This window comes from Coffea arabica, chromosome 2e (genome assembly GCF_036785885.1).
Source record: "Coffea arabica cultivar ET-39 chromosome 2e, Coffea Arabica ET-39 HiFi, whole genome shotgun sequence".
Taxonomy (NCBI): domain Eukaryota; kingdom Viridiplantae; phylum Streptophyta; class Magnoliopsida; order Gentianales; family Rubiaceae; genus Coffea; species Coffea arabica.
The window spans coordinates 1,451,059-1,473,959 of NC_092313.1; the positions used below are offsets into that span (position 1 = coordinate 1,451,059).

General features: G+C 37.7%; 3 protein-coding genes across 9 annotated transcripts; 2 read left to right on the forward strand and 1 right to left on the reverse strand.

Annotated features, from left to right (window-relative positions):
• Window positions 1–284: 284 nt before the first annotated feature.
• Window positions 285–4,833, forward strand: LOC113729954 (probable trehalose-phosphate phosphatase 2). Of its 3 annotated transcripts, none has more exons than XM_072078033.1 (9): window positions 285–420; window positions 1,699–1,888; window positions 2,045–2,185; window positions 2,332–2,403; window positions 2,600–2,725; window positions 2,829–2,885; window positions 3,101–3,202; window positions 3,346–3,564; window positions 3,700–4,833. In XM_072078033.1, exons 2-9 carry the CDS (start codon window positions 1,709–1,711, stop codon window positions 3,841–3,843), a joined length of 1,041 nt encoding a protein of 346 aa, XP_071934134.1. In that variant the 5' UTR covers window positions 285–420; window positions 1,699–1,708; the 3' UTR covers window positions 3,844–4,833. The 3 variants fall into 3 exon arrangements, with proteins under 3 accessions (XP_071934134.1, XP_027110120.1, XP_071934133.1); XM_027254319.2 differs by lacking the exon at window positions 285–420 and adding an exon at window positions 853–1,014; XM_072078032.1 differs by lacking the exon at window positions 285–420 and adding an exon at window positions 1,046–1,612.
• Window positions 4,834–7,588: 2,755 nt separating this feature from the next.
• LOC113729956 (abscisic acid receptor PYL8) lies at window positions 7,589–10,558 on the forward strand. 3 transcript variants are annotated; one of them, XM_027254326.2, is made up of 4 exons: window positions 7,589–7,776; window positions 8,197–8,447; window positions 9,306–9,521; window positions 10,033–10,558. In XM_027254326.2, exons 2-4 carry the CDS (start codon window positions 8,319–8,321, stop codon window positions 10,249–10,251), a joined length of 564 nt encoding a protein of 187 aa, XP_027110127.2. In that variant the 5' UTR covers window positions 7,589–7,776; window positions 8,197–8,318; the 3' UTR covers window positions 10,252–10,558. The 3 variants fall into 3 exon arrangements, with proteins under 3 accessions (XP_027110127.2, XP_027110125.2, XP_027110126.2); XM_027254324.2 differs by having other exon boundaries at window positions 7,595–7,776; window positions 8,103–8,447; XM_027254325.2 differs by having other exon boundaries at window positions 7,629–7,783; window positions 8,103–8,447.
• Window positions 10,559–12,406: 1,848 nt separating this feature from the next.
• On the reverse strand, window positions 12,407–22,309 carry LOC113729955 (ATP-dependent zinc metalloprotease FTSH 11, chloroplastic/mitochondrial). 3 transcript variants are annotated; one of them, XM_027254322.2, is made up of 18 exons: window positions 21,430–21,859; window positions 21,066–21,351; window positions 20,635–20,788; window positions 20,209–20,301; window positions 19,889–19,977; window positions 19,684–19,807; window positions 18,636–18,755; window positions 18,505–18,555; window positions 17,254–17,315; window positions 16,682–16,739; window positions 16,354–16,479; window positions 16,195–16,275; window positions 15,424–15,553; window positions 14,789–14,937; window positions 14,070–14,351; window positions 13,848–13,937; window positions 13,711–13,764; window positions 12,407–12,812 (listed from the first exon to the last, which is right to left on the reverse strand). In XM_027254322.2, exons 1-18 carry the CDS (start codon window positions 21,737–21,739, stop codon window positions 12,654–12,656), a joined length of 2,418 nt encoding a protein of 805 aa, XP_027110123.1. In that variant the 5' UTR covers window positions 21,740–21,859; the 3' UTR covers window positions 12,407–12,653. The 3 variants fall into 3 exon arrangements, 2 of the variants coding, with proteins under 2 accessions (XP_027110123.1, XP_027110122.1); XR_011840044.1 differs by having other exon boundaries at window positions 14,764–14,937; window positions 21,066–22,091; XM_027254321.2 differs by having other exon boundaries at window positions 21,066–22,309.
• Window positions 22,310–22,901: the final 592 nt, after the last annotated feature.

The window sequence follows — 22,901 nt, forward strand, 5'->3', positions numbered from 1 at the left end:
CCTCTCCCTTCTTCTTGGTCTCCTCGAGTTAAACTTTTGTCGTAAAATGACTTCTGAAACTATAATAATAATAATAGGGGTCCCGTACAATGGTCACACAGCTAATCACCTGGAACCACTTGTAACCTTGCTGCGTCTTTCTTCTACTACTCTATTTGGATTTTCGTTCGACTCACACGTCAAAGAAGTTCTTTTTATTGAAGCTTATTATACACTATTTTTCATATATATATATATAGTCTCATAGATGCAGGGACTCGTTATTAGCACTACTGTTTGTGAGGTGTGAGTACTCGGAAGCTTATCGTCCACTCAACTCGTTTGGCAAAAAGTTAACGACTACTTTTTGGGTTTTAACTCCTCACCAGGGTTGAGTATTTAGTAGGTTCATTTGGCAAGTGCTTGCTCCGGAGAATCCAGGTGCGTCTTCTAACGAATTTCTCATTATTGTTCGATTTTGAGTTACTCCACATATATGACATCATATGTTGAGGTGAGAATTGTGGTCGGTTTAATGATGAACCTCCCGAAATTGGTGCACCCACCCCCCAACATATTGCTTGCTTTATTCACAGTACGTAGAAGTGGGGTGGTGCATTGCATCTAAATCGCTCCAGTGAATTAGATATTGAAGTGGAGGACTACCGTGTCCAATTTAGCAGCTGGTTGGAAAAATCGTTCGTTCCTTATTTAGGAAGTATGATTAAAGTGGAACTCCTTTTTGAATTCTTTTTTTTAAATAGTGGGGTCCGTTTCAATATATTAGTTGGGGCTTTTTCCTCTTCTTTTCCTTTCTTTCTTTTTTTTTAAATCTAATTTTGAAGAAACCAATTTAGTGTAGGTAGGTGTTCGAACTTGGTTAGGATTGGTAGCCCCGAAGTATTATATAAGATATCCGAGGCGCACGAGCGTATTTAGCGCCTGCCTCAGCCTTCTTCTTATTCCGTCTCTTTCATCCTCCAGTTTTATTGTCGGTTACGTTTGCCCCAACTTAAAAAGTCTCTCCATTAACTGGTATGCTCACCACAACTTTCTTTTCCTCTTATGCTCCAATCTTTACTTTTGCTATCTTAAGTTGAATTCTTACTAGTATATACATACATATATATATATATACAGGAGTACATTCGGAATTTTTCATGAAGAAGTTCTTCGTCTAATTTACTGGATATCCTGTGTGTTTTCCATTCGTAAGATATTATCCATTTAAGGCTGAAGCCCAATACAATCCATGTTATTAATTTTTCTTTTGGGTCTAGTCCATTGATGGTTTCTTTAAGTTGGGTTTCTCCGAACGTGGGAAAAAAAATCTGTTTTCTGTTAAAGGTTTGGTCGGTTTCTTTCCTGTTTCTTAGCCGTGATGGAATTGTTGTTGTTGTTGAGATGGCAGTTATATACTGTAGAATATTCTTTTCCCCCTAAGTAGAAATACAATACCTGGGTCATGTAGAAGACCCGTATGGACGTTTACCATTGTAAGGCCCAACGAATGAATAGTACAATGCCTGACAACTAGCCCGAACGAACGCTATGGTCAAAAAATGTTCCCTGGTTCAGATGAGTAAATGGCCTAGAAAGCCTTTAACCCAACTCTTGGTGGCACGCAGCGCAGGCAAATTTTAAGAACTCTTCTCTCTCCTTTGCAAATGCGCTCGTCAAAAATTTGATGAAGTTGTGCATGTTAAACTCTTGCTACAGGTAGTAGAAGATGAGGGATAATTTTGACAGGCTCTATATGGGATTCAGCAGATTGTTTGGCACGACGGCGAGGTATGGTGTAGGTTACTTCTCAAGAGCAAGAACCGATAAGATTGAACCCCACGAATACATTGAGGATGGTAACCCCGACGAACTCAATGCAGCTGATTCCAAGTACAGTTATTGGTTGGTGAGTAAATAAAGCATTGTGCTCATCTCCTCAGATAGCAAAGAAGAATCCAAGATGATGTTTTCCTTTGGAATTCAATTCCTTAACTTCCTTTATTTATTTATTTTTTTCTTGGGATCTGGGTATATTATTTATTATGTTTTAATTTGAACGTAGAAAGAGCACCCTTCTGCATTGAGAGCATTCCAAGGGATCATGAAAGCAGCAGTGGGAAAGCAAATTGTCATTTTTTTAGATTACGACGGGACTCTAACGCCGATTGTGGATGAGCCCGACCGTGCATTTATGTCTGATGCGGTAAACATTTGGAATTATTCAGACAGCATTTGATAAGAAGTTATAGCCATCAGTCCACCACTAACCGCCTATCGATATCGATATCATCAGCGCAACCGCCCATGACTCTTTTCGCTTATACAGTTTTGAAATGTTGTGATATGCAGATGCGTTCGGCTGTAGGGGGAGTTGCCAAGCACTTTCCGACCGCTATAATAAGTGGTAGGAGCCGCAACAAGGTAATAAACTGCATGTAATAATGCAGCAATATTTACGTTCATTAAAAAAAAAAAATATTTTTTATTCATTTACCTACTTCTTATCCGAAAGGAAGCAAAACATAATTTGCTTCTTCTTTCCTACATTTAGATCCAAATATTTAATTACAGTATGTTATTTTGTTTCTTGTGTTTAATTTGTTTTTTCGCTTTTCAGGTATATCAATTTGTTAAGCTAGATGAGGTATACTACGCTGGGAGCCATGGGATGGACATCATGGGGCCTCCTACGAAATTGAAGTCCTATGAGGGCAAGTATCACACAAACGCCCTTGATAAGAAAGTATGTAAAACAGGGGTTGACCGTATAATGAAAATACTTGTATGTATATATATATATATATATATTGACAAACTAGCTAATACCGCTGGATAAAAATTTGCAGGGTGATGAACTATCCATCTTCCAACCTGCCAAGGAGTTTCTGCCTGCAATTCGGGAGGTGAGCTGACTCAAAAACACAATATAGGTTTTTTTTTCCCCGTTATTCGTTCTAAGCTTAAATCTTGACGTTGACAACTACAGTAGTAAATATGAAGGGCCGACCTTTGATGTTTTGTGGCGAATTTTGCTTTGAATTTCCTGTGATGGTGATACAACTGCTATATTTTGTTACTTGTTCGGATTCAATCAAGCAAATTTCTTGTGCTTCACCAGATATTAGATAAGATGAAGAAGGGAACCAGTGACATCGAAGGTGTCTTAATCGAGGATAATGGGTTCTGCATTTCTGTTCACTACCGACATGTTGCCCACGTTGTAAGTTTTACAGCATCGTTCTTGTCACTTGAATAATCAGCCCAAAAATGATGACAAATTCGGACTTTGTAATAAATACCCATTAATTATACGTACTTAATGCTCAAAAAAAAAAATTTTTTTTTTTTTGGGGTTTTCCGCAGGATTATGGTCCATTAGAAAAGAAGGTTCTGTCGGTACTTGCAGGGTACCCACGCTTTCATCTGACGAGAGGCAAAAAGGTTTTAGAAATCAGGCCATCGATACAGTGGAACAAAGGCAATGCACTGGTTTACTTGCTTGATACCCTTGGCTTTGCAAGTTCCAGCAGTGTTCTCCCAATTTATATTGGAGATGACAAAACTGATGAAGACGCTTTCAAGGTAATCAGTAGTATTTTTTGAAGAACCGTGATTTTTACTGCTTAATATGTACTGGTAAATTGTCGAGATTAGACTGTTTGATGGCTGTTAAGGCACACGAAACACGAAAGTTTAATTCTTGATTGGATTGTCCAGGTACTTCGACGCAGGGGACTGGGATATCCTATTATCGTCTCTTCGGCCCCAAGAGACACTCTGGCTTTATGCTCCTTGCAAGATCCTTCAGAAGTGTTATCTTTCTTGATACGTCTGGCGAGGTGGGTGTCAGCTTCTGATTAATTTTCTCTTCAGAAGTGTTTTCGGGGATGTGGCTGGTGTACATAGATGAGAGATACATCTTCATATGGTGACAGCAGCATATCATGGGACTTGAAGTTTTAGGCAAGTCCCAATAGACACTAGGTTATTATTTCGTGTACAGCAATCGGAAGGTCTGCACTGCGGTTTTTGGTCTAGTGCAGATATCAGCAGCAGCCTGAAGTTTTTCAACCCAAGACTTTGATGGATGAACCCATGACAACAAGAATAAAGAAGAAACAACACCCCCTGTCCTTAGTATTATGTCTGAGCTGAATTTTAATTAAATTTATCAACCATCCTGAACTCCTGATGCTAAACTATCCATTTCCATGCTCTTTGTAATATATATATATATATTTGAAGTTGGCTGTATTCAAGTATAGAACAACTCTTGGCAGCAAAGATTTGCGATGCCCATGGATGCAGGTTTCTTCCTTGTACAATTTTCTATTTGGGTCAAGAAGTCTGGGCTGGTTTTGGAAGTCCTGCTGATGACGAATCTGTGGAGATTTTGTCCAGTTTATCGCCTTGCGCTATAAGAGCATCTTTAACATTTTTGAAGTGGGTATTAATTCAGCAATGATCAGATTTTCACTGGCGGCCCATGTTCTTGTTCTGTTCACTAGATTTGGACAAACGGAGCTTGAAGCTCTGGGTATAAATCTACGCCAAATAGGCATCAATCGTTTTATTATTAGCTTGGGCAAGAGAAGGAAACGTGGGCGAATCATAATCAACCCTCAACCCCCTCTAGAAAAACCTACGTATGGCGGGTGGTACGGTGAGGATGTGTACCCTCCAATGATTGGGTTGGATGAAGCCCAGCATCAATGTCACGTATTCTCACTTGTCTTCTCCATCTACAGGCTACAGGCTACACGCTTTTTTTTATAAAAAAAAAAGAAGAAGAAGAAAAAGGGTGGTAGTTCCATCTTCTATGTAGAATAACGTATGTGTATGATTTCACTACTACTGTCTCTTACCTGTCGTCACTTGCCTTTGATTAATCACTTCACCCACCAAATATTTTTCTTTGTATGATTTGCAACGGCACGCGTGATAACCGATCGATTGTCATTGTCAATTGGTAGTTCTTTCAAAACCTGTCCGTTTCAGAAAACAAAGAGTGATGATACCCAAATTACAAAAGTTCAAAATTGTTTGGATCGCTGATTTTTTCAAAAACTAGTTTTTCAAATACTATTATTAAAATTTTTAAAAAATATCTCAAAATATATTCTAAAAACTCTTCTACTCTTGAATACTCCAAAATATTTTCTAAAAATATTTCAAAATATATTATAAAAACTCTGTTACAGTAAAATTTTTCAAAAAATTTCAAAAACAGTTAATCCAAACGCAATAGCGTATTCTTCCCTTTTTTTTTTTTTTTTGGGGACTCAGAAAAGGGTATATATATATATATTTTTTTTCTTTATTGTCATGTCATGGGGACAACATCAATCAAATAATTTTAGCTCACTTCATTCTCTTTTGTAGCCTACTATACTAGTAACTAATAATAACAAGTCGTAGTTGTACATCGTGGATGCTCCTCCCAACCACCGCTTGGGATGTATCAAAAATTAGAACTACCCTTCTATACTCGGATGCTAAAAAAAGCAAGGGCGGCTAAGCAAGGCCATTGGCCCCTGGCCCAACTTGGAACTCTTTCTTGGGTTGGACACGTTTTGACTCTTTTGCCTTTCCCACCCAAGCACCCCACTCAGGATCCTCGTGTCTTCAGCAATCGCAGCTCAAGCTAAGGCAGCTGACACATAACTACCAGCGACTATGATTCCCATTAATTCTTGAAGTAAGTAATTTAACTAATTTTTTCTTTGCTTTTTTTTTTAAAAAAAAAAATAATAATAATAAATAAAGCGAGTATGATTAATTTGGTGATTTACCAAGTCCACTTGTGGATTGATTATCGATTCAATCCTCATTTTCTCTTCTAGAACAGAACCTAAGGTACAATTGTAAAAGACTTTCAAACAAACGCATTTCATGTATGTCCAATGAATGGATTACCTGTTAGAAAGGGTTATCATCCGTTTGTTCTGCCGCAGAATCTAGTCTAGTCAATGGAGCAAGTCCGTGTCCGCTTGTTGACAATCAAACAAATGGTACTCAAGTGCCAGTCTCATCCGAACAAAGAGTGGAAATAACGGATGACAAAGGACCTACCATTCCAATTCTAACCCAAGTTGAATTCGCGGTCAATTCTGCTTTAAAAAACCTTTCTTTACCGTAAACAACGAGTCAAGTAATTACAAGAAGAGGATTTTTTTTGTTATGCATCTTTTTCTTTTTTTTTTTTTGGGTTAGGAAATTAATTGTACGTAGTGATGATATTAGAGGAGTCGGGTTTCCTCACATGGTTGCTAACAACTATATTACCAACTAATTAACATATTCCCTTTTTCTCGCCCAAAATAAATAAATAAATAAATAAACGATGAGTTAGTTACTTTTATTGCAAAAAAAAATCGACTCTTGTCCAACCATGCAATACATTTCATCTGTTAAACATACATTTCATGTACGCCAAGGAACGTGAGAAGAGCCGCCCAAAAAAAGGTAGTACTACTTTTCTATATTTCTTGGGCGCGGCAGGCAAATTGCATGTGTTGAATGCATGCTGAACACGTTATATATTTACTTGAGAGTGATAAATTGAAGCGAGTTTCAACTCGCCTAAAAAACTTAGTTTTATTTATTTAATTCAAATGTTCTATCTTTTGTTATCAAATGCATTTCAACATGTTAAAATTTGAATTCATTAAATTTAAGTGATGGAGTAAGTTATACCAAATAGTGTCTTAGTGCTGAATAATTCAATATGTTAGCGGGTTCAGATTTCAAATTTCAGACAGATTTCAGTTTTATCAAACAAATCCGTAACACAGCTAGAAAATTAACAAGCCATAGGAAGGACTTATCACCTATATAAGTCGTCTGGTGCATGAGGTTGAGGAAGTGATTAAGGAGTTTCAGTTTTTGTAAAGTGCCTCGTGTTTGTGGGATTGAAAATCTTTCATCCCATTTACTTGCTTAATATATATGCCTTTGGAGTTGGTTGTGCCATGATACGGTGATAATTTTCCTTCCCATAAACGATTCGATGAAAGAATGGACATCTGGTTTTTCCTAAAAAAAAAGAAAAGAAAAATCAGTAATTATTAATACATTTAATGGCGCACTTACTAATAATAATAAAAAAATAGTATTGATACAATAACGTGTCAACGGCGCTAACAATGTGGTACCTGCTTAAAAGGAGCATGCAATAGCCTTCCTTTAGGAACAAGGAAAAAATAAATAAATAAAACAGAGCACAAGTAATTCCGTATTGGTGGAGCGGGGATAGGGATTGGGAGAATAAATATGAAATACAACTAACAGCGGTAGAGCGTGGCAATCTCAAACTTAACGCTCTCGGCGGCGGAAAACGACAAAATGAGCTGCAGTCCCCCCGCCGCCCCCGGGGGGCTGGGTTTGGATGTAACCGTAACGGTGAATAATCAGAATGAGCCAGCCATGACCACGAGCACGAGCCAGCCAAAAAAAGAGGAAAGCCACGTGAACCGAAGACGTAAATACAGGGCGAGGTCGGGGTTATTTTGGTCTCCATGAGATTTAATCTCAATGGCAGCGCAAGACGACAAAAACAGTGGCTCGCCTCAACAGATATAAAGTGTATTAGGAAGGTATTGAAGGGCAAAACGGGGAAAGGCAAGAAAAGCCGCGGCCAGTCTCTCTATCTCCCTCCCTCCCTCCCTCCCATACAAGGAAACGGAATGGATGATTGTGGATTGAGTGAGATGAGAAGCATCGGCGGCAGCAAATACTGCTACTACTAGCAAAGACGACGGCGACGATTTATGCATAAGACTCGACCACACCAGAGTAAGAAGTATATTATTATTCATTCTCTCATATAGAATACTAACGAATGTGTAGTAGCAGTCTGGTATTATAATCATAAATAAAATAGTATGTATCCTCCAATAAAAATTTCGGTCCCGTTAGTTGAATAGATATTGATGAGTACATACATGGAATAAAAAATATATATATTTTGATAAATAAAAGCGTGATTGCGTGAATGTTATTGAGTGCCCGCAATTTATATATTTTTAATTCCTGAAGTGATAGAATAATAATGATAATTTTAAGCAGTTAGTAGCAAGTATTATTGGGAATTGGCGATGAATTGGTGAATTCAATTACAGATTCAAGTCCTTGCTGCTTACTGCTGCTGCTGAGTTTGCAAGCCTTCGTCTGAGTTGAGTTGACTCGTCTCCTCTGTTCTCGTCTCCTTTGCAGCGTCCAAGATTCAACCGTACTTTCCTCCTCAGTCGTTTCTTCTTTAGGAGCAGTCTTTCGGCTTCGTGCATTACGGATACGGAATAATTTCGCCGGCGGGTCGTTGATTGTTGGATGTCAAGATGAACGCGGCCGAGAACGGATTTAGCGGAGCCGAGAGAGAGTACATTAGGAAGCATCACAGTCATCATCCGGCTGACAATCAATGCAGTTCCATTCTCATCAAGCGCATCAAAGCTCCCGTTCATCTCGTATGTTTTCCTTATCCTTTTAAGTCCTTTCTGTCTTCCGTTATAGGACTCTTGTTTGTTTGTCTGCTCTGTGACTGCTTCTTGTTGGATCGGCTGATTGATTAGTTTGATTTCTAGATTGAGCAGATTCGGATGAGGCTTTGTTTTTTGTTCTTTTCGACGAGATTTCTTCACGTTTTACTTTGCGATTCGTGAGTTTTGGATGATTTTCTTGTTCTTGAGTCTTGATGTTTGTGTTTCATCCGTTGACCTACTTTTACCCGGTGCTCTCTGTTTGCTAGAACGGGTTTGATTAGAACCTGCGACCAATTGGAATTGAAAGAAAGATTAGGAAATTCTTCTATCCTTTCTATTTTTTCAATATATTGTGATAAAGTTAAAATAGAAGCCAAGGATTTGGATCAAGTGCTGCTAATCTGAAATTATTGCTTTCCTCTTTTGTGTTCATTAAATTCCGTAAAATAGGAGATGAAGGGAGAGATTCAGAGTTCGTGTACTTATTAAACGTGATGAGCGGCATGCATTGGCTTTTTCTACGGGGACAATTACAAATTCTTGACACTGTACTACATTTCATGAAATTCATACGAAGACAATATTGTAATTTATATCAAAAATAGATTGAGAATTTTTACCATGATATGCCATATTTGTTGAGAATCACTTATAAATTTGTTGAAGAAGTGCAGATGAAAGTCGTAGTTCATTTGGAAGGCCAATATGTGTAATTTTCAAATTTGTTACCCTGTGTATTTAATTTTTATCTAAACATGAATAGATATTAATCTTTTCTGGTAATTCTTTTCTTCCCAGAGTCTCTTTTATGGTCTAACATTTGGTATATGCTGGTTTCTTAAGGTTTGGTCTCTGGTTAGGAGGTTTGATCAGCCCCAGAAATATAAACCATTTGTCAGCAGGTGTGTTGTACGGGGAAATCTTGAGATTGGAAGCCTTAGGGAAGTGGATGTCAAGTCAGGGCTTCCCGCCACTACCAGCACTGAGAGGTTAGAGCTTCTTGATGATGAAGAGCATGTGCTCAGTGTGAGATTCATTGGAGGTGATCATAGACTCAAGGTATAGTTCCCCATCTCTGCTCTTGAATTTCTCTTTCTTATGACCTCTTCACAATGACTAGATGTTTTACCATTATGGTGATTGATACATACTCTCTTGATGGAGTGGTCACTTTTTCTTGAGCGTTATGGTGATTGATACGTACTTGTGTATCAGCTTTCTAGTGGAGTGTGCAATAGTTTGGGCCTTATGTTGATGCATTTGTATAACAGTTTTCTAGCACAGTTTGAAATGGCTTGAACATAATGATGATTCATTTGTGTATCAGTTTTCCTACTTTCATGAAGTTCATTGAACATAGTATTATATTTACAGAGTTTGTTAAAGGAAGAAGAAAGGGGGGGGGGGTGGTTGGCCTTCTAATGCTTAAGTGTGAACGTTTTCCTTTTTGTATTCTGGCAACTTGTATTAGTTCCTTGAAATTCTGTTAGACTTCAAGTTGCTTGCCTTCCTTCTTCAGTAATACATCCATGGCTTAACACATAATTTCATGTTCCCTGCCCTCTTTCAGAACTATTCCTCAATTATTTCAGTCCATCCAGAAGTCATTGAGGGACGACCAGGAACCCTCGTCATTGAGTCTTTTGTTGTGGATGTGCCTGAAGGAAACACCAATGATGAGACTTGCTATTTCGTTGAAGCAGTGATCAAGTGCAATCTTAAATCACTTGCTGATGTTTCAGAGAGGCTTGCTGTGCAGGACAGGAGTGAACCCATTGATCGGGAATGAGGAAACTGGGAAGATCTATTTTAGGCTATATTCGCCAAGGATGAAGCTTCTATCAAGAGTTATGATTTTCTGAGGCTTCGGAGGCTGACTGGTGGAAGCTGGTTGTCCATATTGCAGAGGCTTATGCTGCTTTCTCGTTCCTCTTTTGTTCACTATGTTACACTTTTTTTTATTTCAAGTCTTATTGAACTCTCTGTTTGTAGTAGCCCAAGAACCACAGATTTTATAAAGGTTTCAAACCCCAAAAAGAATGTCAAATGCACGAGCAAAGCAATGCTTGATGTGTCTGTCTTTCTGGTTTTGACTCTGTTGGTATGTCATACTTTTTAAGAGTTGTAAATATAGATGTATGTGGCGGAGGGTACTAATGTAGCTATATTCTCTCTGCTGAACTTTTACTTCGCGTTACAATTGCAGTTTGGAGGAAACTATTCTGGGTGTCGGAGTAATGTTGTACATGCGTCTACTTGCATGCAATTTAGTGATTTGTGGCACTATGTGAACAGCTACATCGTCGACTTGCTGTACCCGTGTCTTATAATATCCATTCTTTATCAGTAGCTTGAGACTCGACTTTTAAATTTTTTTTGTACTTGAATCAATTTAAAGATCATGCACTTTATAAACCCTAAACCCTTGGGGTTATGCTGGATGAAGAAAACAGGCAACAAAGGGCCGCACTCTCTTGAATTGTCCTCGATCTTATTAGCATTCGACTAAAAAATGTAATTGAATCAAAATAACCAAAAAAAAAAAATTTCCGAAAAAAAAGACGAAAGAAAAAGTAATTGAACCAAAATGACAAAAAAGGCCCAAATACTAAAAGAATTAGTCATCTTCTCCCTCAAATACTAAAAGAATTAGTCATCTTCTCCCTCAACAATCAACATAACTAATTAATGCTGTAACAGTTAACCATTTAATCAACCGCAATAGTTGTTTATCATCCCTTGTGATTGTGAAAAAAAGACTTATCAACAAAACCATGAAAGTCAAGTCAAATATTTCACGATTCTCTAGATGTCCGACCACTGAACTCTTTACTCAAAGGCGAACAAAGTAGAGATAAGCTCATGTAAGATTCTATTCTTAGTAAGAAGAGGTTGAAACATTAGAGCACATTTTTTTCAACTGTAAAGCTAGAGAAGAGGCTTGGAAGACATTCCCTATCAAACGGGATGGTATTCAAGAAAGCTCGTGGAATTTCTGGAAGTGGTGGGAAGCGTTACAGGGTGCTAGAAATGGAGTTAACGGCATCAGTCATATAGAAGCCACAACAAACTTCTTGTGGCAATTGTGGAAAGCAAGGAATGCCTGCAACTTCAACAAGGAAAGTATAAAAGGTAACCTGATCTCAAGTAGAGCTCTAGAAGAATGGCTGGAGTACAAACAGATGTGAGACTTGGAGAAAGGGGAAAGCAAAAAGGATGATCCAGAAGCACCAACGATGACCATCACAAAAGAACTTCAAAATCAACATGCCATTCTTATGTTCACGGATGCAGCAATGGACAAAAAGAGAAGTAGAGGGGGATTGGGCATCGCAGCAAAGGACCATAATGGAAAACTTGTGAAAACTTGGGCAATCCCTACTGGAATGATGAAGGATGCTGCCATACTAGAAGCTGAAGCAATCAGATCAGCCATGCTCAAAGCTCTGGAAGAACTTGTGAAAACTTGGGCAATCCCTACTGGAATGATGAAGGATGCTGCCATACTAGAAGCTGAAGCAATCAGATCAGCCATGCTCAAAGCTCTGGAAGAAGGGTGGACATCTCTACTCATACATTCAGATTGTAAGTGTCTAGTGAGTAAAATTAATCACAGATGTTTTGGACTATCTCTGTTAGATGTGTTGATAGATGATACGTACATCTTAGTCGATCCTTTTGGCGATGTTCCTTCATATTTATTGGAAGGGAATACAATCGCACTAGTTATGGTTTGACAAAATTTGCCATTAACCTAATTGATGAAACAAGGTAAGAGCTTGACTTCCCTGTGTGGCTTAGAATTGAAGCCCAAAAAGATGTCCTGGCCGTGTGCCAGTGGTATGTATATACTAGGAATATTGTAACCTTGCTCACATATATATTAAATGATGACATTTTGACAAAAAAAAAAAAAAGATTCTATTCTTAGTAAATAATTTCAATTTCGTCAAACTGTAAGCGTCAAAATTTCTACCCTAAAGGTGGGCGTATTATAAACGAATATCAAAACTCTATCAACCTAATCGTTCATTTACAATTTTGCCATGAAGAAGTTCCTTAAATATGCTATAACAACAAAGAGGGCAGGAACAACTATAGACGTTTTATATGAATATTGCTGTGGGGTTTCTATACGCTGTACACGTCTGCCTGCCGCTGCAAAACAACCAGAAGAGATGCAGTGCCCAATTAAGCCAAAACAAGCTCCTCTTCTTCGTTTTGTTGCTGCTGCTGTTGATCTGTTAACAATCCTTCACCATATGGAAGGAGAAGCCGTTTAATTTGCTCAGAAGTTAAGGTCTCGTACTCAAGAAGTGCATTGGCTAGGACATGCAATGCTTTCTCATGCTGGCAAAAAGAACATCGAGAAAGATCAATTAATGTCCAGTTAATAATCAGATAAAGTTGATGCTACAAACAAATACACATGCAACGATATGTGACGTAACATGCAATTCCTTGGGTGACAATGTTTTGGCCAATCAGTTTCAAGGTACTGACTACTTATTTTCAGTCGTCTCTTGACTCTTAGATCTGCAGACAGATTTACTATGCCAAAAGAATGTCTCTCTTCCTGGCTCTCACTCTTTCGATCAGTTCAAACACATTTCAAATATCAGAACTTCACCTTTGACTCAATAACCGCATCCGTGCAGGAAGACTACAACTTTTCTCTTAATTACAATCCTGAAACCTGACAAAAGGATTCTACCAGTTGAAGTTTGACTGGCCAGCAAGATGTAATACATGGGATCAATCATTGCTGCAACGTTGTTGTCAACATTAAAATATAAGCTCTTTTTCCTCTACATTAGTCAATGAAATTGTTAAGACTCGGACATCAAAAGTTTTCCAAACACAAATATAGCATCTCTTTTGGCCATCTTCCCCCAAAACTCCCTTTCACAGATACAGAGACGTGAAAACCGTACCTTGTTGGCATTGGAAAAAAGCATATAGCAACCTAGAGCGTAACCATCCACTCCCTTATCCTACTTTTGATAAATGCACATGTTTTTGTTTTCTAATCTTAAAAGAAATAGCCCATGTTTAAATGCTCAAGGATATTTACTACTTCCCAATTAGGCATTTTGCCATGATGGTGACAAAATTACTAATTTGACTACTACAGAGATTCAGAGTGAAAATTTGCTAATGTGTAATGCATTTTGCATGAAAAGCACTTTACAACGTTTGCAAGAATCAAAGAAGAAAGGTCATATAGTCATATGTATCTAAGACCAACCTTTTTTAGCAGTGCTTTTACACGATCATAAGCTTCTCTCAAGAGCTTAACCACCTGTAAATGACCAAAAATACAAATTGATTACCAGTGAAAAACATTTCACTACACCCTAAAAGCATCAAAATCCAAAAGCATACTTCAGCATCAATCCGTGATTGCATTTCTGAACCCGGCCGCTCTTTGATGTGGATTGGTCCAATTGCATCACTCATCCCACAGGTAGATACCTGAAAAGTAAAGGAAGTACATCTCATACAGAAGAACAATGGAGCTTTTTCTTAGATGAGGCAGACAGAAGAACAAAACTAATATTAGCCACTAAGTTTGGAGAGAGATAGGAACATGAAACAAGCATCAACCATATATTGAGCTAATTCTGTAGCTGTGTGGAGGTCACTACTAGCTCCAGTAGTAACATGGTCCTGACCAAAGATAAGCTCTTCTGCAACCCTTCCTCCCATACAAACATCAAGTCGAGCTAACAACTGCTTCTTGCTGATTGAGGTCTCATCATTTGATGGAAGCTGTGTAACCATGCCCAAAGCAGATCCACGAGGCATGATTGTTGCTTTGTGAATTGGATGTGCACCTTCAGTATTAAAAGCAACAATTGCATGGCCACTCTCATGATATGCAGTGAGCTGGAAAGATAAGTTCAAAATAATGTAACATTATAATGCCACATAACCTACATCATTCAAGCATTAAAATAAAGGTAAAGCAAAAATGATAAATTCAGGCCTTAACTGATGCTATTTAATATAAGTCCACCGCAACGCATCAAACAAGTCTTTTAAATACTCCTGTTTTCAACAAATCCTTCTTTACCATATTCTTTGACCATTAATACTTTCTCTGTACCATCTCCAATTTATCCAGCAAAAATTAATACAAAGAATCTGCAGTACACTTAAGCTGTCTATGTTGGTCCTGAAGCCTAATCCAGAACAGATACAGGAGGAAGCAAGAAGCATCTTGAATTTCAAGTACAAACTAGCTTAAAAGAATGAAAAGCTAAACTTCAGAAAAGCTGTCTATATTCTTAGAACCTACTGTTTGTAATAGGGATTTGGCACACCTTTTTTGACTCTTCAGACAGATACATAGTTTTCCGTTCCGTACCCATGATGATCCTGTCTTTAGCAAACTCCAACTGCGTTGATGTTAACTTCTCAGCACCTTCAACTGCAGCCTTGATAGCAGCAATGTTAACCAAGTTTGCAAGATCTGCTCCATAGTCATGTTTTAAGAAATAAGATCAGATGTAGTTCCTCAAGTGACTCACATGATCACAACCCCTTCAAAAGAAAGGGTGAACCAGACCAAATTCACAGAAGTAAAATTCAAACTATGTCCAGGTAACTGATTTTTATACCCTTTTTAGACAGATTATTAGCAAAGTAGTTGGGTTTGGAGGCAATTGACAGAAATTAAAGGATCAGGGATGTGATCAAGCATAACTAGTTTTGTTGCCAACGAACCTCAACCATGTCTAGACAGATAAAATGACCCAGATCAAGCAACTGGTCTCTTATGTGGCCCTAATACCACTATATGGTGAAAGTAACAATGACATCATTGGCGAGATACTGACTTTAGGAAGGAAAAGTAATTCAGGCCCGGAACTTCAAATTAACTCAAGTTGCAGAGATGGTTCACCTTGCAGAACTTAGTGAGGAAAAAAGAAAATGAAAAACATGAACAAAAACATGCCTGCCCCATTGAACCCTGGTGTACCGCGAGCAATTGCTTTCACATCAACATCATCAGCTAATGGTTTATCCTGTAAGTAAAGCTCCAATATCTCTTGGCGACCCCGCACATCTGGACTTGGAACAACAATCTAGAAATATTTCATCTCATTGTTAGTTAAAGAGACCTGAAGATAATGATTTAATTGTATCTCACTTTCATTTTTATTTTTGGTAAATAAAATTACTAAATTCAATACAAACATCTAACAACGTTGCAAGGTGGTTATTGCTGGAGAACTCAGAAAGACGAGCCTAACAGTTCCCTCAACAGGTAAAGAGGGTAAAACCAGAATGCCAATTTACTGCAGCCCAATAAATTGTTCAAGAGAGATGCTCAATAAAATAAAATACCTGAAGAAATAAAATTTTGGAACTTACATCAAGATTTCACTGTCAGAGCAAGGAAGTAAAAGAAATTTTAATGCAGTGAAATCTTTTCAAATAACAGGTACGTCAGTAGAGATTACAAGTCATTCTTGAAATGACAAAAGATGGGCTAATGAAATAAAGATAAAGAACTTTTTAGAATGACAGCAAAAAATTTTCGGTGTACCATCTTGCAGATGTAGAACAAAACAGATATTGACTAAACTTTAAAATTGACCTGACAATGCCCTATATCAAGTTCGATAGTAATCAACGATGAAACAAGAAATACTCAAGATCTCATGTCATCGTCTTTGTAGGTTTATTAAAAGACTTGCATGACCAGGTTTATCAAAAGACTTACATGACGATCAAATCTACCAGGTCTTGTTAAAGCTGGATCAAGTATATCAGGCAAGTTTGTGGCAGCCATCACTATTATTCCCTGTAATGCACAAGGAACATATTTGTACTCCACAAAGGTTGGAAAGAGCTAAATTTCTTAATGTCTAAATCAGTGTACCTCATTCTGTTCAAAACCATCCATTTCAACAAGTAGTTGATGAAGTGTTTTCTTCGTGTGACCTTCCCATTGCTTTCGAGTTGATCCAACGGCATCAATTTCATCAATAAAAATAATGCACGGAGCCTGGTGAGCCAAGAAGTTAAGGTTTAAATTTTGGGAAATTGCACATCTCAAAAAAAAATGTTTCACATGTTTCTCATGCAGTCAAAGGGATTTAGCGCATCTCAAAGTAAAACATTCAAACGGTTTATTTAGAGAAAGAAACACTTTTTATGATGATTAGTTTCATTCATATATCAAAGAAAGAAGCAGAGACAAAATTTACCTTTTTCTTAGCTGCTTGGAACAAGGATCTTACACGTCGGGCACCAACTCCGACAAACCTAGGATAAAGAAGAAAAATGAAACTTTTTCCCAATAAAATGGAAATTAATTAAACCCAATCACCGGAAATATTGGAATACATGAATTTAAAAGTCCTGTGAAACTGATGCATGTAGTAATCCAGCAATTGGCGGCATTCTTGTCTTCCATAGTTCCATTAACTGAAAATATATTCCCATTGTTGGAATGACTTAAAAGGAGGCTATTCCACCAGATATGGAATTACTTAATGAATGATATTCATTTTCATTTCCAGTAAAGCATCAAAAGTCGATGCTCATTCCTTAATCTTTAATTTTTAAGACAGATACTATCGAACATGGCAACAAAATGAAAACTTAAATTCTGGGACTCATACAAAACATCCAAAACGCATATGGCAACATGAACAAGCAAGATATCAAGGGTCATTATTGAATGGTCTCACTAAATCATCATGACTTACAAAAGAAATTACTCCAAGCCACAAAGACATGTAAAAAAGAAAATAAAATAATCAAACAAGTGGCTTACATCTCTTCAAATTCAGAGCCTGCTCTATAAAAGAACGGTACCCCCGCTTCTCCAGCGATTGCCTTCAATTGAGACACACAAACCAAAACTCTTAGAAGGTAATCAAAATATCAAGAAAAGGACGATAGAAATTTCAAAAATGGAAGTTTTGATTAAGTATCCAAAATGAGAACATGAGAAATTATTTTAGCACCAATAACAAAGTAAGGAAAAAGCATGTCTCTCAACTAAGCTTGAATAAATGTGTTACTCCAACTCCAATTTCTTGCCATTTACCACAGATAAATTTTTAAGCATACACTTGTAGTTTGAGATTGTGGTTTTTATACAAAAATAATCTTGAATTCCTTGCACTTTCCAGAAAAGTGTACTTTGTTTCAGAATCCTCAAATTAGCAAATCTTAAGCCACATAAGTTTAACTGCTTAAAAATGTACTGTGTTTCAGAATGGTAAAAAAAGGGAAAAAGAAAAGAAATTACTCTAAAAGTGAAAAAGACAAAGCAAGATCAAAAATTTCAATTGATAAAATGGGTAACCTTGGAAAAAGTTCTTACTCTAAAAGGGAAATAAACAAGAGATTTGGCATATCAAAACTTTCAAAACTATAAATAGGCATGCACTAATTCATAAAGCACGAGCAAAGGAACAAAAGGCAGGGAGCAAATAACCCGCACATGAACACTAAAAGAAAATACCAATTGTATGAGCTAACAGTTGCTACCCTAAATGGATCACAATAACACTTTGGCAAAACACACACACACACACACACACTTGGCACTGATCTAAGGTCATGAAACACACACACACACTTGGCAGTGATCTAAGGTCATGAAGTCTAGTAAATATTTTCATAAGGTCATGAAGTCTACACTGATTCCATATACTTCTTCAGGAGTTCCTATCTTTTTTTATATTTATTTTCATTATTTCGGGAACATGATTTACACTGATACGAGAATTTCAAATTGTTCAAGTGTAGATAAAGCAGTTCTGTTTTTTTTTCTTTTTCATACAATAGTTCCGTTAGCCAAGAATAGATTCCAAACACATAAGATCCTATGAATTGAAATTGTAAAATACCATGGACCAATGAAACATCACAAAAAAGGCAACTGCACCAACGTATGACTGAAGCTATATCAGGGGAAAGCAGGAAGCTGAATGATAAACCTAGCGATAGCCGCATCCAGATGTTCAAGCACACACAATCCATTATAAACAAAAATTTCAGGAATGCAACAGCTTACCTTGGCCAGTAAAGTTTTTCCAGTCCCAGGTGCTCCAGTTAAAAGAATTCCCTGAAACCCATTGCAATCTAGTGGATAACAACTTAGACAGACAGCTTTGATAATGGACAACAATATACAAATGGACAGACCTTTGGCAATTTGCCTCCTAGTCGAGTAAACTTTGAGGGGCTCTTGAGGTACTCAACAACCTCCTCAAGCTCTTGTTTAGCATCATCACAACCTTTAACATCCTTGAAAGTTTTAACATTCTGCAATTAAAAGAAATATGGAAATTTGAATTTCAGTTTAGTAGTCCAATACGTGCTATAAACTGAATTAAAATCCCATATCAATTCAGATCACATGCACTACCTTTGCAAATTATCAGATGCAATGCAGTACTTTATCAAATCACCATGAGCAGTAGAATTCGTAAGAGCAAAAATTTTGTAATTTATTATAGAATAGAACCAAAAAGATATGACAATTGTCAAGTTAAGAATCCACATGGCATAACATGCTGTGCAATCATCACATTTTAAGATATTGAAGCATGCCTTGCTGTGAAGCATTTTCAAGTGGAAAGTGTAAATGAAAAATCAGATCGAAAGAAGGGGGAATTTTAAACAGGTGAAATTTCCAGCTCTCTTCTGCTACTTTCATATATATATATATATATATATATATATATATATATATATATATGTAACTATCAAGAGTAAAGAAGGAATGAAAATATTCCTTTATGATAAATAAAAGCGAGAAAATTCAGGTCAAACCCGAATTTTCTTACTTAACTTTAGGTTAATTTACTTTGACGAAAGGGCAGAAAAATGTCCAAACCCTTTTTTAGTTTAGTTAGGTTTAAGTCTGTCGAGAATAATATTCTACGACTAACAATTCATTTATTTTCAAACCGACCCATTTACTATCTATTATTTGATTGACTAATCCTTTATATTGGAATGGGTGAAGGGTCAAATGGCTTGGCAATTCCTCTTGAGGGGATGAATCCAGAGATTTTTGAATCAGATCAGTTAAATTACCAAGCAGTTCTCTTATATAAAATACCAATAATTTAAAATAATGTGAGGCAGTGGACTCTGCCAAAAATGGAAAAGTAGACTTTGACTTCATATGAATTGGATGAAGGAAACAAGTGAAGAGAGTTTGACAATAACAGGTCCAAATACCCACCTTTTCAGGCATTACTTCTTTATTCAATTCTTTCGGGGCATAGGAAGAACTAGATCCAACACCTGAAGTTCCTATCCCACCTAAGCTCCCAATATATTTCTGAAGCGCAGCAGCACCCATCAACCTAAAACCAACTCAAGATTCCATAGACATTATAATTGCGCATATATCAAAACAAATTTGAGGAATAAACACAAAACCTTACCACACCAAACCAACAGCTATAGTGAACAAGATAGTAGAGATAAGCTCTTGTGCAAAACGTGATGATCTGTTGGAGACTTTAGGATCAACCTACAACAGAAAGCAGTTACAACCAAGATTCAATATAACAGATAGTGAAATGTAGATCAAAAACTATGTGGAGCAACTAGAAGGAGAACGAGGAAAATATAAGAATCCTACTCCAATGACCAGAGTTATGCTAAAGAGTTCTTTTAACAACACAAAATGCACAAGACTTTGCTCTTAAATGAAGAATTGGTGACAGGAAATTCCTGCAATTGCACTCATTATAATCATTACCATTACAACATGTAGTGGCTGCTTATCAGATATGCCAGGGCTAAGAAAAGGTTCATCCATGTTGCCTGAGGCACGTTGTTTCAGCTCTTGCAACTACATAAATTCAAAGGTAACCAAATGAGAGAAAACTGGCAGATAAATGGAACTAGTTAGACGAACAACAATGGAACATCTTCGGCTAATTGAATAGGAGCAATGGCAGCAGTGGAAATATTAATTGAAAATTTGATGGTTTCTATCCAAGGCATTGCAACAAAAGCTCATAACTGAGACACATCAAGACACAAATGGACTTTGATTTAGATGAGATTGGGCTCAACGAGCAGTCCCTATCACTTCCTTCCACTTTTGACGTTGCCATTAAGTCAGAGAAAAGGAATGGAGTGACTGAAGCAAAAATGGAATAGACAATCTACAAGCTAATACCAAGGAAGGAAGACTAGAAGGCTTTCCAGATTGCTCATCAGGAAGATAATCAGCAATGGCATTAGTTGCCACAAGAGCTCGGATGTACTCTGCAACCCCCCTACTATCAACTGCATGATCTCTTTGCTCAAAACGGCGAATAACTGACTCAGGGCTGAAATACCAGAACAGAAAATTACCACCAGAACCTAAGAACCAAATCAAAGGGAATAATATTCTAGCTGCAGGGTATTTGCTTTCGCTCAGTTTCTTTGTCCAAACATCAAAACCAAAGTAAATAACAAAAAAGGATATGCAGTCAACATATCATCCTATTAATGTAAGCAATACAATACTCCAGTTAAATTTTTTTTTTTTTTTTAAAAGTCCACCCTTAATTCAAGCTCCGAAACCAATAAGTAACAACAATATAGAAAAGCCAGGGGCCAAACCTGTGCTTATTGAGCTCGGCTAACAAAGCACTCTGCTTGGCTGCATCCTTGGGATTTGAGTCCGCCTCTGCAATCAAGCGCTCGAGGCGCTTCTCTTGGCGCCAGAAGGGCCACCAACTAAACCAGGCTGGCAACATAAGCTTCTCGAGCCCTTTCCTCGCCGTTGCAAAAAGTCCCATGAAAAACACCACAATTGGCAACTTACTCCTCACCCCCGTGGCGCCGCTGGCATTATCATCAGGTGGCCCCTCGGTGGCCTGAGGCGGTGCCGGTTCAGTCCCCGTAGCTTCACCAGAAGAAAGTTGACTACTAAATAAGGATTCATTACTACTAGTATTAACATTAAGTAGTTGTTTTTCAGAACCTGAATACAAATCATTCTTATCGGAAGAAGAAGAAGTTAAGTCAGTAAGGTCATCGGGATGAAACGCACAGGCGACAAGCAACGGACAATGGCGGCAAAATCGAGAAGTTGAAGCAGGATAACGATGAAGATGATTAGTGAAATATAGTTTAGAAAGTAGATACAAATGATGATCAAAAGGAGGAGGAGGTAAGGGACTAAGATGGTGGAGGCGTTTATAGGAAGATGACGAAGAAGATACGTTACGGCTAGAGGGGATAGGGAGAGAAGGGGGTTTGTAGAGAATAGAAGCCTGAAGCGTAGTGGTCATGCCTAGGCCTTCACTTGTTCGTAGGTTTTTAAATTAGTTGAATGCCGGAATAATTAATGTGATTACCGACGGTAATTAGGGTTTTAGGAAGAAGAAGAAGAAGAAGAAGAAGAAGAACTAATAGGGTGGGGTCACTTAATTGAATTCCCAAAGCAATAAATAGAATTTTGGTTTCACCAGTGGAAGTATATAGGAAGCGAGTGGAGGAGGAGGAGGAGAGGGTTTTGCAGTGCGAGCCAGACGACCCACACGAAATATTTTCTTTGTTCAACGCTTAACAGGCAAAGTGGAGTGGGGACTGGAGGCTGGGGAGCGGATCCGGTGAGGAAAATCTTCTACTACTCGCTAGTCGCTTGAGAATTGAGATGGACAGCCAGAGAAGAAACCTTATCCCCTACTCTTTTAACTCGACTGACTGAAATTGGCGGTCTGCCTTCGTGCTCCTTTCTCTTTACTTCTTCATTTTCTTTCTGGTTTCCTTTGTCGTTTCTTTAACTTAAGCTAATCCTACCATTGATTTCCAAGCGCACATCACTGCTACCTCCAAAATCCCTTTTTTCCCCCCACCCTAGTGAATACAAGAACCTCGCCACATGATAGTCCCAGCCAACTCAATCAATTAGGTGATGGGTACGTCCCATTTGTTCTATTCTACTCTTCTTTTGTTTTTTTATTAAGCTTATTGCGTTCTATTTAACTTGTCCTTTCGCCTAGTGATTAAAGGAGAGTTCTTAGGGTTTTCTTTTATGAAGTTCAAGTTCAAATCCTGTGCTTAACAAGAGAATTAAAAAAAAAAAAGTTGAAAAAGGAAAGTTGCCCTTGATTTTTTTTTTGGTGTCAATTCTCATCATATCCTTCGATTTTTAGACTGTAACAATTAACCGTTGTAATGTATACAACTGTTAGTCTCAACCCCTGATACTTTGGTACTTCTCTAAATTTTACCAGCGGCATTTTCTTGAGTCTTCTTCTGAAGTTAAAACTCGGGGTTCTTATAGCTCTGATTCATTCACCTCAAGGCACAAGTGATTTAACTGCTGTCTACTCGTTAACACGACTATCACAATGAAAGAGTGTTACGTAATTTCTTTAAATGTTAAAGTCAATCTTACATCTCTGCTTACACAGAAAGAGGTATTGCATAATTTTTGTAAATCTCAGG